The 15,876-nt window shown below is 43.6% G+C and overlaps 1 protein-coding gene across 1 annotated transcript; it reads right to left on the reverse strand.

Annotated features, from left to right (window-relative positions):
* Positions 1 to 4,704: 4,704 nt before the first annotated feature.
* DYRK3 (dual specificity tyrosine phosphorylation regulated kinase 3) lies at positions 4,705 to 14,456 on the reverse strand (the record flags this gene model as incomplete). Its single annotated transcript, XM_080698980.1, has 3 exons — positions 4,705 to 6,279; positions 12,476 to 12,587; positions 14,380 to 14,456. 3 exons carry the CDS (start codon positions 14,454 to 14,456, stop codon positions 4,705 to 4,707), a joined length of 1,764 nt encoding a protein of 587 aa, XP_080555106.1.
* Positions 14,457 to 15,876: the final 1,420 nt, after the last annotated feature.

Raw genomic sequence — 15,876 nt, forward strand, 5'->3', positions numbered from 1 at the left:
CCACAGAGCTTTTAGCCCTTACATGGGCGGGTTTGTTGTGACATTCAAAAACTTTTCTCATTGAAATCAGCAGGCATAATTCAACAGATTCTGGGAAAGGATTATCCCTCATTAGGTCTGGAAGCAAATTCTTTTAAATTCTTGGGCTTCAGGAAGTACAGACAGAAGTTGAAAGAGGGGCATGAATATTAAAAGCATTACTTAAAACTAGGAGGCTGATCTCTGGCAGAGGCCAGCTCTTCCTTGACTCGCCAACCCCTGGCCTTTCCCGCTCCGTGTTCGTAAGGCCTCCAGTGTCCATGTGCAGACTCTCTGCGGTTGCTCTGTGTGCAGGGAGTTACAGTGCTCAGGAGACTCTTCCTCTCTGGGAAGCCTAAAGAGATGCAGGAAGACGTGTTCTGGCAACCCCACCTAGTTCAAAGGATAAGTGCTTATCCTCAATTCCCAGAGGAGAAAAAGCCTAAGGAGGCTATCTAGAACAATCCTTGTCACCTTTCCAACTTCTGTACTGACGACACCAAATAACAGATGCAGAAGAAATAATTAAAAATAAGAGCTCCATGAATCACCCAAAAAGTAGGAGTATGCTGTATCAGGAAAGCTTAGAACCATTTATCAGCTGCTACCTAAAACTCAGTATTTAAATTTAATTGTGCCTAGTTGAAAATTAAGCATAACAAAGTATCTTAATATGACCAGCTACAGTCTGAAACTGTTTCACAGTTCAAATCTGTATTTAATCTTTTGGTTTTTAGGCACACAATAAGCACCATTCTTAATAGATTAAAAATCATGAAAAAGAAAATGTGACATTAGCCAGTTAATCTGTCTGCCTCAAATACCCCCAACACCTAGGAATGAAGTATGCCAAGGTGGTCCTAAGTCAATTCTTCTGAGAAAGAAGATACAAAGTAGACTCTACTCTCTCACAAAGCACTTGTGGGACAGAACCAGAATCCTTCTGCCATAGTTGTTATGGCTGCGTCTTTTTCATGCAATTATCAAGGTAATGTGTCTACCACTGGACTAGAAGAAAGTACCCTCATGTAACCTTTATGTGATTACCCTTCTCCTCAACCCCTGAAAAGGAGACTAGAGATTGTGCAGGACAACTTAAAGAAGGGGTGACCACACTCCTGGTACATGAGACAAAATGAACTGCCATCATATACACATGATCAAGAGGCATCAGAATCTGTTAATTGAGAGCATGAGAAAGACTCAGGCCTGCCCACTGAAGTTGGCATCCTAACCCAAGGAGAAATCATGGCAGCACATGATGAATTAACAGACTAGTAACTGGGGGTAGGAGGTAAAACAGAGTCTTTTAAGATAAGCATGTGCTAGCTGGACTGGCCAGTTTCCCATGTTGAAAGAAGGAAATTGTTTTAGGAATGAAATAAAACAACAATTCTGACCCAGCCCCTGGTGTCAATAACAATTTGGAAATTTAGTTAATTTTGTCAATTTGGAAATCAGTAAGTTAATCAACTTGACCCGTTTAACTGGAATGGATGGAACAAAAATGGCTAAAGAACAATCCAAACATTGTAAGTCGCAGTCTAAATGTCTGCACGAACTCTGATCCAGTTGAGCCACTTGCTGCTGGGGCTGGGCCAGGACCCAAGTGAATGTTTAACAGAGGCTAAAATGGGGGACACAGGGTAACAGCCTCTAAAAACCACAACGTGTGCTAAACTTGAACCCACCCGCAGACCTCCCCAAATCCATCTGCACAACCAGCACCACGCTTTCAAACAGCCCACTCTCCCCAAATTTGAATTCGCCCGCAGAATCACGCATGCCAACTTGAATGACTCTGCTCTGCATCACTCTCTCGGTTGCCAAATTTAGGCCCAAACACATCCATTCACCTTTCCAGGACTTTCTAGAATTTGTCTACCATGTCACAGGTTGTCAAAGGTTATCCTTTTTCCTCAGCCAGTTTCAGTGATCTCCCAGTCCACTCAGTACACACTCACACACACAAAAAAAAGAAAGAAAGAAAGAAAGAAAGAAAGAAAGAAAGAAAGAAAGAAAGAAGGAAGGAAGGAAGGAAGGAAGGAAGGAAAGAAAGAAAGAAAGAAAGAAAGAAAGAAAGAAAGAAAGAAAGAAAGGAAAGGAAGGGCACAAGCCAACCTCAGCCACAGGCTTCTTTCTCTCCCAGGTTCAGATGCAGAGCTGGCTGTCCCAGAAGATTGCTCACAGAAACACAAACATCAAAATCCAGTGTGTGCCATTTGGAGTAGCAATCCTCTTAATCATGTGCTTATAAGAGTGGGTCTTCCACTCTGATAACAACCAGCAAAACAACCTCAACATATGCTCCGCCGAGATAATGCAGGGGATTCTTTAACTTCTCCAGCAAGCTTGAGGATTCAGCAGTTAGAGGGTTCTAAAAGAAATGTTGATTCCTTTGCCTTTGGTAAACCAAAAATAAAGAGGATAATTAAGGTTTTAAATAATCCAGTTTTTCAGTCACCTCAAGAAGAGGCTAAGGCCTCCATCTGAGCTCCGTGACCTCTGGCCTTCGTGCTTGGGAGGCTGAGAACCTGGCTCTCACTTTCTATCCCTCTGCTGTGGCAATCAGGAATATTTGAAGCTGAGGCCAAAGTTCCTTAAATAGGCCCATAGATGTTTTTTTCTTCTCTCTTATTATTGTGTTAGCCAATGAAATGAGTCTTCTTCCGATCTTACAACATTTGCAGAGAATAGATTCTAGAATAAAACTTGAACTGGATCATTCCAAGAACCATACTGTAGAAAGGAAATGCTTTGCTCTAAAGAGCACCCACTTCGGAGAGACTGTGAGTCTACTTTCATTTTGGAGGAGCATGCAAGGAGAGAAAGGGACAGGAAGAAACAAAGCAAAACACAGCAGAAGCAAGTTACTTACTGAGTTCTCCACCCTTCAGGTAAGACATCTGGCCAGCAATTAGGTGTATTACCAGCCCTCACTCTTTAACTTCAAATGTTGGCACAGAAAAAGAAAGCCTGTTTAAGTGAATACAGCTAGGGAATAGAAAGGGGAAACCAGTTTAGCACCGGTTTCTGGATTTTCACATAGTTTTCATCTTATAACTGAAGCCCACTCAGAATATGGAGAAATGCTCTAAGTTAAAAGTCAAAGCACAAAAATGTGGCACATTAAGGTGGTAGGTATCTGGAAGAAAGGAACATTTAAATCGTAATGAGCTTACCTGGAAGTGATGACTTTCGTAGGGAGGAGACTCTACAGAAACACAGCAAGCAGGCAGGCTAGAGCAGATAACCAAGAAGCTGGGAAACTACCACTTCATGCTGATTCTACCTTTGACATTCAGATCATCTGGGACAAAGAGGTTGTTTTATCTTCCTTAGAGATGGGGGAGAAAGTATGGATACGACTAGGTTTTTAAATCGGTACCTTCTAGCTGGGTATAGTGTCACATGTCTGTAATCAAAGTACTTAGAAGGCTGAGACTGGAGGATACAGGGCTGGAGACAGCCTCAGCAACAGAGCAAGACTCTCGGCAATGTAGCAAGACCCTGTCTCAAAACAAAACATAAAAGGGCTAGGGGGTGTAGCTTAGAGGTAGAACGCCTTTGGGTTCAATACCCAGTACCACACGCGCACATACAAAAGGGGGTAACTTCTCAGTCGGTTGTTCATTACTACAACAAATACCTGGGGTTGTCAACTTTTTTTTTTTTTTTTTAAAAAAAAGGGTTTTTTAGTTCCCAGTTTGGAGGTCTCAGTCCATGACCTACTGTTGCCCCTGCTTTGGGCCTGGGGCAGCACATCACCACAGGATCACATCGCAGAGCAAAGCTGTTCACCTCACGTCTGGGAATCAGAAGAGGAAGAGGAAGAACCCTGGGTCTCACAATCCCCCTCAAAGTCAAGCACTAATGACTTGAAACCTCCACAAGGGTCCATCTAGCCCCCCTTCCCCCCCAATTGAGCCAGGGGCCAGAGACCAAGTCTTTAACACGTGGTCCTCAGGGGAACACTTATCAAAACCAGAGCAGTAACCTACACAGTTGTTATTTGGTAAAGTGGCAAGATGTCTATAAAATGCCTACCGTGCACAAAAACAATCAAGAGGCAAATAATAATGGTGGTAACAAAATAAAATAAAAACACCAAGCATCAGAGAACTGAAGGGACCAAATGCAAGACAGTGACTCCCATCTTCCAGGTGGCCAACAGCATTAAGGTCCGCCCCCCCCCCTCCATGTTCTGAGCCTTTCTACCTCCAATAAGCCCACAGGATGGCTTGCTGGATGAAGAGATCTAGCTCTGCTCTCATCCTCAACTACCACCAGATCCAAAATTACCCCCCCCAAACAGATGCTGAGGGAGACGAGAAGTGAGAAGTAGTATATATTTTTGGAGTTCCTTCTATCTTGAAAGAAAAGATTTAAACTGATAGAATAATACACAGGTTGAAGTACATCTGATGATAATAACAAAGATGCATTGACCTATAAAATGTCATTTAATGTATATTCCAGATGGCCAATACAAGCTGGTTGGGTAATTAGCCCTTGAAGAGTGCTTTTATAGCCGTATAAAAATGTTTTGCCTTGTTTAAAAAAAAAAAAAAAAGAAGAAGTCTAGTCTAACAAAAACATATCCACCAACGGGCTTGCATTTTTTTTCATTTGCAGGTCTGCAAGATAATTAAAAATACATACACATGTATATCTCTGAGCTGTCCATTAGCTAATCAGTTTTGGCAATACGCTGCACAGAGGTATACTGCCATTGGTTTCTGACATTAAGTTAGCTTTTAGCTTACTGGCTATTCCAACCACTGGAGGCAGCTTGGAACCCAGTCCCTGGAAAGCATTTGTAGGATTCACTATCCGCTTCCCTGACGCCTTGTCAATGGTGAGAGGTCTGGGCACAGACTTGCTAATCCAAGGGTGTCTTAAGGCTTGAGCTGGGGTCAGGCGGGCAGAGGGGTCCCACTGAAGACATCTCTTCAGGAACTCTATAAACAAGTAGTCGTCACACCCTTTCAGTGCTGTCCCCCAGTCTTTGCTGCCTGGGGGACCCCGCTTTTTACCCCTACGTGAACGACCCCCCAGAAGTACAACCCTCCCGTCCGCCTGAGTAGTCACAGAGCAGTAGCGAGGTAGGCCCTTCGAGTTAATGAAGTACTTGGCACGTTTGGACTGCTCCAGAAGTTTTGTTGGTGGCATCCCTAGAAGCTCCATCATGCAGGCCAACTGGTCTCCTTCATCCTCTCCAGGGAACAGAGGCTGTCCTGTTAAAAGTTCTGCAAGGATGCAGCCGAAACTCCATATGTCAATAGGTGTGCTGTAGCGACACCCCAGGATAATCTCTGGCGCTCTGTAGAAACGAGACTGGATGTAGGTGTAAAGCTTCTGGTACTCGAAGCAGCTGGACCCAAAGTCGATGACTTTGGTGGCACTGCGCCCATGGTGCTTCAGGAGAATGTTCTCTGGCTTTAGGTCGCAGTGAATGATCTTATTTTTGTGGAGAGCGTCCAAGGACTGCAAGATGGACTGAGCAAACTTGCGTACCAGCTGAACGCTGAAACCCTGGAACTTGTTTTTTTTAATCAGCTCATACAGGTCTATGCTCAGCAATTCAAAGGCCATGCACACATGGTTCCGGAACGTGAAGCTCTCCAGCATGTGGATAACGTTCATGCTACCAGTCTTATCTTGTTTTCTAAGATGCTCCAGAATCCGGATCTCCTCAGCCGCTTGACGGTGAAAGCGCTTTTCGTTGCGTACCATCTTCAGGGCCACGTACTGTCGAAGTTTGTGATCGTAGACTCGGGCTACCTGCCCGAAACTCCCCTTGCCAATAATTTTCAGCACCTCGTATCGATACGCTAGGTGGTCTCGAGGGACATGAATGTAGGCCCCTTCGGCATCATCATATCCCCCGTTATTGGGGCCACCGATAACTCCGTGTCTTTTTTTGGCATTTGGACCCACAAAGTAAATCTCTGGGTAGTTGACGATTTCCTGCTTCTCGTACGCAGTGAGATGGTGTTTGTACTGCTTCAGTGCCTGTTCCGGGGTCAGAGGCACCACTTTGTGCGCTTTGGATGAGCTGCTGGATTTCACTGTGTTCAAGCTATCTGAACTCTTCCCCTGAGAAACAGAGGGAGAGGATTTTTCCGAGTTGTTGATGCCATCGGACTGTAGAGCATCAGATTTTCTGCTGCCAAATTCTTGAAACAGCTGCTCTACCTTCATCTCACCTCCATTCAGAAAGTGCTGCGTGTGGTCTCTTGTTAACTGCTCAGTGGTGATCTGTGAGAGAGAAAAATGAAGATAATGTTCAAGTCCCCCCCCAAAACGCTAGGGGGGTGGAAGGATCCTCCCCTGAACAAAATCAAAACATGCCCAGCCATGTTTATTTCAAGGTTAAAATGACCCAAGAAGATGAGCAAAGCAAAAATCTCTGTATTAATCCTAGAACTCCCTGAGTATTAAGGCCACCCCAACCTCTATATATGCTTTGCTTTGTTCAAGACAGGATGGCGGTTTTACCAGCCCTCAGCATGCTAACTTCCTTCCCATAGGTCGCTCTGTGCTGAGAATGCTTTTACCCATCTACTCACACTTTTACACTCCTTCAAGATCTAAGTTAAGCCCTCTCTCTTTCACTTAGAACTACTCCAAACCCAGCCAGGCAGCGACAGGTACCTGGGATTACAGGTAGCGACACATACCTGTCATCCCAGTACTTGGGAGGCTGACACAGGAGGATTGCAGGTTTGAGGCCAGCCTCAGCAATAGTGAGACTCAGCAACCTAGTGAAACCCTATTTCAAAAACAAAACTAAAAGGGGCTGGGGGTGTAGCTTAGAGGTAGAATGTCCCTGGGTCCAATTGTCCAATTCCCAGTAAAACACACACACACACACACACACACACACACACACGCACGCGCGCGCACACACACACACACACACACACACACACACACACACCAACTACTCCAAGCCTATAATAATTAGACTTACTTAAATTGAACTGCAGTTTTTTGAGTCCATACCACATAATTTGCCCTTTGATTATATATACTGTCTTACATTGTATACTTGTTTTAAGTATCTTCCCAAGTCTTAAGGGTATGTGACAGAATCAAAACAGTGCAGATTAAAGTGTCCTGTAAACAGTGAAGCAGTGTGAAGCGACAGGCAGATCGGAACCAGCTCTGACTCCCCAGTCGGGGCTCTCCCTGCCACGCCACCCAGCCCCTGCTGGAGTCTCCCTGAGGACCGAGTGCCGACTGTGACCTGGGACCCAGGCCCGCCGCCCGCTCCCAGTTCTTCTAACTCAGCTCATCAGATCACAGAATTCTAACTCTTGAGAACATGTGGGCTGATCCTTCATGTATCTGACAAATAACAGCCCCTGGAGCGCTTCGTATACGACCCTTCTCTAGCAAAAGTCTCTGGGATAAGGAATGCTACTCTCTTTCCTCAGCTTTGCTTACGCTTATTCTGGAAGGAACAGGAACCCACAGAAGAACAGTCTGCGTATTCCTCTGAACCGAAATGGGATTCTGTGAATTGAGACGAGAGTCTTTGGAATAACGTGGAGGAAAAAGAAAAGCAAATTTCTAGCCAAATACCGAGAAACAATCAATAGTAAGATAAAAAGGGTAACTCTGAGATGATGGACACGTTAATTGGCTTGACCGTACAACCATTTCATTCTGTATATCAGAACATCTTAAGTATATATAATTTTTAAAAATAAAACTATTAAGATATATTGAGGAGATAAAAATAAAGAAAAATGTTGACTCTATTGAAAAAAAAAAAGTCTTGGATAGACTTTTTCTTGGATAGAACATGTTTTCCCCAGTGGAGCCTGATCTGACAATTCCTAAGGGCCTCTAGTATCAGGGGCAGACAGTTCCACAAAGGCCATAAATTCCAGTTATAATCTCTAAAAACATAAGTTAAAAAGCAGTTAAAGCTTAAAAACTAGATTTTTTTTTTTTTTTTTTTTTTTGTGGTTCTGGGGTTCCTGGAAACCCTTCTACCAACGGGCTACACTCCCAGACCTATTTTTATATTTTTATTTGGAAACAGGGTTTCTTAAGCCAGCCAGGCTGGCTTCGAACCTGTGCAATCCTCCTGTCTCCGCGCAGGGATTACAAGCGTGCACCACCACACCTGGCTAAAAACTAGAATTTTAATATAGCCTAAACAAACCAAAAGTTATGTTTACATGGTATCAAAAATAAACAAAAATAAAAACATGAACAAAAAAAAAAGAAAAATTTCAGTTACCTCAAATAGCCCCTGATCTAGCTATAAAAGCAGTAGAGGTCCTACCTACTCTTTTTACATCATTTAATCAATTTAAATACTCATAGAGTACTTACAATTACATAAAATCTTAAAATGAAGCAGCCAGTTCAAATATAGCCCAGTGTGGCATTCAGCTTTAAAGAGGCAAGATATGGACCAGGTATAGTTTCTGTGATACCAAATTAGAATACTATCACTAGTTGAGAAAATAGACCTGTAGCCAGAAACTCAATCCTTCTAAAATACAAATACAGTGCAACATCATCTTATGACTTAATAATTAAGTCAAACAACTATTTCTGCTTTCAGGGTTGATAAAAATAGAAATGGGTAGGTCATATCCGTCCATCTATCCTGTATTTAGTAGAACACTTATTGTTCACTAGCACCTGTGCTTAAAAATAAAGTGTTCTTGCCGGGCGTGGTGGCGCACGCTTATAATCACAGTACTTGGGAGGCTGAGACAGGAGGATCGCACAGGTTCGAAGCCAGCCCCCGCTGCTTAGTGAGGCTCTCAGCAACTTAGTGAGACCCTGTTTCTAAATAAGATATAAAATAGGTCTGGGAGTGTATCCTTGGGGTAGAAAGCCCCTGGGTTCCATCCCCAGTACCACAAAAAAATAACTTAAAAAGTGTTCTTAAGGAACTACAACCTTTTTATGGAATACATTTGGCTGAATTAGGGAAAATTATAATTGTTTCATTTTACTTATATTTATAGAACAAAAATGAGCATTTGAATGCAACTTTAGCCTGTTTCCCTTCAAATTTTTGCTAGTGAACTTTAATGTACCCAAATATTTATTGCTACAGTCTTTGGAATACAGCCTGAAGAACTATGAAGTCAGAGGTCCTGGGCTAGATCCCAGCCATAATACTAAAAACTGTAGGTCCCTGGCTAAAATAACCTTTCATAGCCTCAGTTTCTTTTTCTGTAAAAGGTGAGTAATAATGTCTACTTGCAAGATATCATATGAATCAAATTATCATCAATAATATACATGAAAGACACAAACTATAAAGAATATTTAAAACACTGGTTACAATTAGGCAAAATTTCCAGTATATTAAGGTTTTTGTTTTTATTCCCCTTTCCCTTCCCCCTTCTCATTTTTCTCTTCTCTTTGTGGTGGCTTCTGCCATATTTCCCATCTCCCTCCACTAAGCATCTAGGACTCAATTTGTCTTCTGCCCACCTGTGTGAGGGCCCTGCAGCAAGCCTTCACACAGAAACACCTCACCCACTTTCTTCCCCACATAAAGCCTGCTTTCAACTTGCTTTACAATTTAATGTGTTATTTTTCCATGGATATATGAACTTTAACTGAAGATCAATGCCTTAACCCAGAGGAATGTCTCTCTAGGAAATGTAGTCATCGATGACAAGCTGGTAGGAAAGGTATTTGTGGTCCAGGACAGTCCCCTGGGAATTTTACCTACTCTCACTACATGTAAGGCTGTGCTGGCCTGAATCAATTATGTATCAAGTCTCCTGTGCTATAAATAAAGCCTTCCTTCCATTGTTCTCAGAGAATCTACAGTATTCACACATGCTAAAATGTAATATTTCTAGTCTAGGGTTATAAACACAATAATTAAGAATGTGTATCATTGACTCTACAAAGTATTTTGTTAACCATGTAATTGTATTGAGAGAGGGAAAGATTTACTATATTTCGTGTGTGTGTGTGTGTGTGTGTGTGTGTGTGTGTGTGTGTGTATCACTGGGGATTGAGCCCAGGGCATTCTACCTTTGAGCTATACCTCCAGCCCTATCTTATTTTTGTTTGGAAATATGGTCTCACTAAGTTGATGTAAGACTCACTATTTGCTAAGGCTGCCTTCAAATCTGCAATTCTCTTGCCTCAGCCTCCCAAGTACTGGGATTACAAGCATGTACCACCAAGCCCGGCTTATGTTTCATTTCTTAAGAATGCTTCCCATACAATGCTAATTTGCAGGGCTTGTGGTGTTTCAATTATAATCTACTGTATTAATTGAGTCCTGAAAATATTATTGAGAAACTCAAATGAATATCCTTCTCATCCAGACATAAAACCCTACTCTTTACCTAGCTCCTGATTCTAAATCCCTGCAACCCAAAACTTAACCGATAAAAGTGTATGGGCAGATGATTTATTTATAGCTTACAATGAGAATGTAATAATATCTTGAATAAACAACAAAGCTAAAAGACTTTGTGAAAAGAACAACAGGGTCTCAGAATAGAGTCATAGCATGATGAACTACAAATGCCACGGAGAGTTCAAAAGCATTGGGGGGGGGCAGCAAAGTTTGCAAAGACACTATTGAGTTAGAATCTAAAATCTGTGCTTCCCCAAAACTCTTTTTCTAACACCATGTAATAAAAAAAAAATCGTTTTACTCTTGAAGCATACAATTTAAGTGATTTACTGGAAGGTGATCAACATGGGCCAACTCTAAATTTAAATTAAAATAAACTCTAAGTCAGATGTTTTTGTTTTTGTTTTTGTTTTTTTTTTTTGGGCGGGTCTGGGGATGGAACCCAGGGGCATTTGACCTCTGAGCTACACCCCCTGCCCTATTTTTTATTCTTTATTTTGAAACCGGGTCTCGCTGAGTTGCAGAGGGCCTCACTAAGTAGCTGAGGCTGTCCCTGAACCGCAATCCTCCAGGTCTCAGCCTCCCGAATGCTGGGATTACAAGCGTGCGCCACCACGCCCAGCTTAAGTCAGATGTTAATACACCAGCTCAACTGCAAGAAGTGTCCTATAGCGACATGCTGATTGGCAGCAATCAGTCAAGAAATCTACTCATCAACACAATGTGATATAGTTCTGAAGTTCTCAGAGGTTTGTACCAACTACAGAAAGAAGATTAAAAATGGATGATGGAGGACCAGCCTTCCAAATAATTTTAGACCACCTTCTCTGTAATATTAGCCTTGAAAGTGGTGATGAGGTCAATTTTAATAGCAAAAACTTGAGATCGACAAGAAAAATATGAGTAATTTTTTTCTGAATAGAAACCATTTCAGATTTAAGACACAGAAACATGAAAAAGACTATTACAAATTAGTCAATTCAATTATTCAACATATTTATTTGATGACATATGCAGCAAATTTTAAAGTCACAGGATGGCTCTTCTTGTCTTGGGACTTGTCCAAACCCTGCTCTGTATTCTGTATGCTGAGGAAATGTGGGTTGAATCTATTGTTATTTTAAGTGAAACAGTGTCAAAAGCTAAGTATCTGCAGCTCCTAAAACGATTAAATGCATCAAAAACCAAACCATATAGTTCAAGTTTAACTTATAAATTATAAAAATGGTTCTCTTTAGCCTACTAATAAGTTAGGGCTGTATTTCTATTTTGCTGGTGGAAATTTTGCAGATCTATGAATTCTGAGATATTCTCTGTTTCTCCCCCCCCCCACCTCTGGTACTGAGGATTGAACTCAGGGGCTTTTTATCCCTGAGCTACACCCCTAGTCCAATTTTTTAATTTTTATTTTGAAACAAGGTTTTGTTAAGTTGATGAGAGTCTCACTACTTGCTGAGGCTGTCCTCAAACCTGCAATCGTCCAGGCTCAGCCTCCCAAGTACTGGGATCACAGGCATACCCTCCATGCTCGGCTCTGTTGCTTGTTTTTGTTAAAAAGAAGCTTGCTGTAACATCCTCTATAAAAATAAATATTACCTAGATAAAAAAAATAGTATATTTTCACCTTTATAACTCAGTAGAAACTGAAAGGGAAAAGTGGGATACAAATCAAAATTGTTCTGAAAAGCTAAACTTGGAGCACAGAAATTGTTTTTCCAAAGTCAGGAGAGGCTAGTGCATGCCTATAATCCCGGAGGCTGAGACAAGAGGATTGCATGTTGAAAGACAGCCTCAGCAGGACCCTGCTTCAAAACAAACAAACAAATAAACAAACACAAATAGGGGCTGGGGGTTACCTTCAAGGTAGACTGCCGCTGGGTTCCATTTCCAGTAAACACACACACACACACACACATACACACACACACACACACACACACACACACACACACACACACACACACCAGGAGAAATCAAATGCAACAAAACAGACACTGTGTTGCCAGTGACACTTTTAACTGTATCTTGAGCATCAAGTAGCATTTCCTCCTTTCCCAAACAAAGAGAGCACAAATAGCTGCTTCCTTTACTTACGTTTAGTCTTCTGGGTAGAGGAGGCTCAGAAGGATTGCAGAGGACATTTGAACAGGGTGGGCATTTGGTTTCATCTATCATCATGAAGGTATCATAGACACCATCCCCCAATCTAGTTGAAAGGTTTACAGATAAAATCAGTCAGCGATGAAGAATATACATTTACATTTCCAAAACATCCGGGGTCTTAACTGCTTCATACCTGCTACAAAGAACAATTAATAGAAATAAATGTCTACACTGCACTCTGGCATTGCGCAGAAACAACTGGGGCATTTGGCAGAAGAAGAGAAGAATCCCAACTTTTTCTTTTATTTATTTTAAAGAAAGGACTGCATTTCTAGATTCACATTTTAAAGTAGCTAAAACTAATTTTATTTCTGAATGTTGTTGTTTAAATGAGCTAAAAATTATCATATTACTTGAATATGAAGCCTAAAAACCAGAAGAGAAAAAAAATGGGAGTTACTGTTTTTCCAAAGTCTGAGACCGGGATTCTAATATCAGCTCCACCAGCGGCTGTAGCTGGCTTCCCCTCCGAGCCTGTTTTCTACATGATGAGAACAACTCCAGCCTACTCATATCTGGGTCTTATTGGCAAGACATAAACGGCCTTTAAGAGCTGTCTTCTATTTACTTATTTTACTCACCTATTTGCATCTCCCTAACTTGTAGAAAAATACTGCTACAGCAGTCACTAATGGGCTGCTTAAAATTACAAAATGTACTACTGACTTTCACTTCTATTTCCTGGTAAAGGGGAGGCAAAAATGCTAAATGATTAAAGATCATCTCCCTGTTCTTTAACACTGTGGCTCCCCACTACAAGGGAACACAAAAGACAGAAGGATTTATTTTATCCACAAGATGGCCCTGAATAATGTATTTCATCTGCTACCAAGAGCATGAATTTCCTAGTTACATCAACATGTCACTGTATATATCATGGATACAACAATGACCATGCTGCAGGGAAATTTTTTTAATGCATTTTAAAATATCCTGGAATATTTTAGCTACCTTTAAAAAATGGCTTGTAAAATTAGTTCTACATTTCATTGCTGTATCAGAGGAATACAAAAGGTTAAAAATACAAGTATGTTTGGAATGTTCTCTTTTGTAAAACATGCTCATATTCTGATAGAATCATTTCTATTTTTAAGAGGGAAATAGAAGCATTTCCCTGGATGGATGTGACTGACCCTTTGCCAGAGTCTGGATGTGCCTTACCTTTTGCCACAGCCTGATAAACAAACAGGGACTGGCGTTTACATTTATATAAAAATATGCTAATGACCTGCACGATTTTCTACCAACAGAGCAAATTAACCACAGGCAGGCTACACACAAACGAAGCGGGGAGGAGGGGTCCCTTCTCTACATTCGGGCTTAAACTACAGTGTGTGGGCAAGGTGCGGAATCTCAAAAGAGGACCCGGTTCGGAGCGCCCTGCCCAGTACAGCCTGTTACCTGCAAATCTGAAGCTAGACTGCATCTCCCACTGCAAAACCCCAAGAGTTTAGCCCTTGATTATCTGCTATGAGCAACAGGGCTTCTTTCAAAGGGATTGCTCTCCGGCTAAGAAACCCCACAAAGTCTCGGGTTTCTGGAATCCCTTACCAGATACCCCCGATCTGGGGCTTGGGAAACAACTCATGGGTGGTGATTCTTCCCTTAACTCCGCTCCAGCCTCCTCCCCCGCTCACAGCGAGCCGAGAAGGGGCTGGGGGTGGGGGGTCCCGATAGAGAGGCGGGGAGGAAGCAGGTCCCAGGAGGGAGTAGACCCCTTCCCTGGTCCCTCCTGCTGCTCCCTCCTCCCTCCCGCTCAACCCCCAGCCCAGGCCTTCCCCACCCGCCCGGCCTCGCTCAGGCACCCCCAGCCCGTTACCCCGCGGCGCCGTTACCTCCGCTGCTGGGGCGGGAGCCCAGCCCCCGGCGGCCCCGCATCCTTCCGCCCCGGCCCGCGAGCCGTGCCTCCCATCGCTAGCTCGGGACCCCAAGGGGGGAGGGGCGGCGGTTGGAGGGTCTCGGGGGGCCCGCGTCCACCTGCGCCGGGACGGCCGCCACTGGGGCGCGACGCTTCCCGGGGGACGCTCAGCCAGACACTGCAGCTCCGCGCGCCTTCGCTCCCGACTGGCCGGGCTGGGGGGGGAGGAGGGAGACCGAGCGCAGGGCGGGAGGGGGAGCGGCCTGGTCGCCTAGCAACCGGGGCACGCCCCGGGAAACGCCTCTGCGCAACTACGCGCTGACGCATGGGGCGGGGCCTGCCGGGGGCGGGGCCTGTTGGGGCGGTGCTTGCCGGTGTGGGCGGGGCCTGTCGGCGCGGGCGCGGGTGGCTCCAGGTGAAGAGCCGCGGTCCTCAGGGGCCGGGTTCGTCACCCGAAAGCTGGAGTAGAGCGTGTGACGGGGGGGGGGGGGGGATGGAGAAAGGCCCCGACGCAATATTTGTGAAACCTTAGATTTCTGTCCCGAAGTGAACTCAGCCCTTGGAGACACTTCTGTTAAGTAGAAGCACATTTCAGGCTGGAGTTCGGAAAGCCTGCTCAAATATAAATATGAATTTTAAATGAATATGTGTAGTACTTTAGACTTTTTCCACTGCAGAGGTGCCCCCGGAGGATGATGAGTGACAGGTAGGCAGTAATGATGAAGCCATTTATCAACACTGTACACTACTTGCGCTTTTTTAAACATTATTTTATCTTACTTGACCTTACTGGGTGATGGCTCCTCTTTTACACATTTAACTGGGATCCAGTATTGGAGCTGGGGTTTGTGTACCTCCCCTGCAACATCAACATGTTTGTTTTCATTTTGATTTTGGCCCTAGGGATTAAACCCGGAGGCATTCTATCTCGGAGCTACATCCCCAGACCTTTTTGTTTCGAAACAGGGTCTCTCTAAAGTTGCTGAGGATGTCCTTGTACCTGCGATCCTCCTGGCTCAGCCTCCCAAGTACTGAGATAACAAGTGTGCCCCACTGGCGCCGGGCCGGAGGGTCCCTCCGCCCCCCCCCTTCTGAGAAGTTCACACTCCTCAGAAATATAGATATTAAGCAGAGTTCTATAGTTAGAATAAAAGTGAGAGGGAAGGGGGTTAAACCGCAGAACAATGTTTTCTTGAGCATGGCTCCCTGCCAGAAAAAAACCTGCAAAAGCTTGCAAGAGGCCTTGTGACCCACCAGAAGAAAACCAAGCTTTCACAAAATGCCGAACGCGGGCGCCACCTGGTGGAACTTTGAGACACTGATTTCAGGTCTCAGAAACCTTAAAATTTCCATCCAAGATTTTTTTCTCTATGGCCAAAAGTCCTATTCCCTCTCTTGTCTTGTATCCACGTTAAAATGTCCCTACACATCCAAAGTATCTTCATTCTACTAGTTAAAAGTAAGTCCCACGCCG

Source organism: Muscardinus avellanarius (assembly GCF_963383645.1).
Source record: "Muscardinus avellanarius genome assembly, chromosome: 7".
In the NCBI taxonomy this organism is placed as follows: domain Eukaryota; kingdom Metazoa; phylum Chordata; class Mammalia; order Rodentia; family Gliridae; genus Muscardinus; species Muscardinus avellanarius.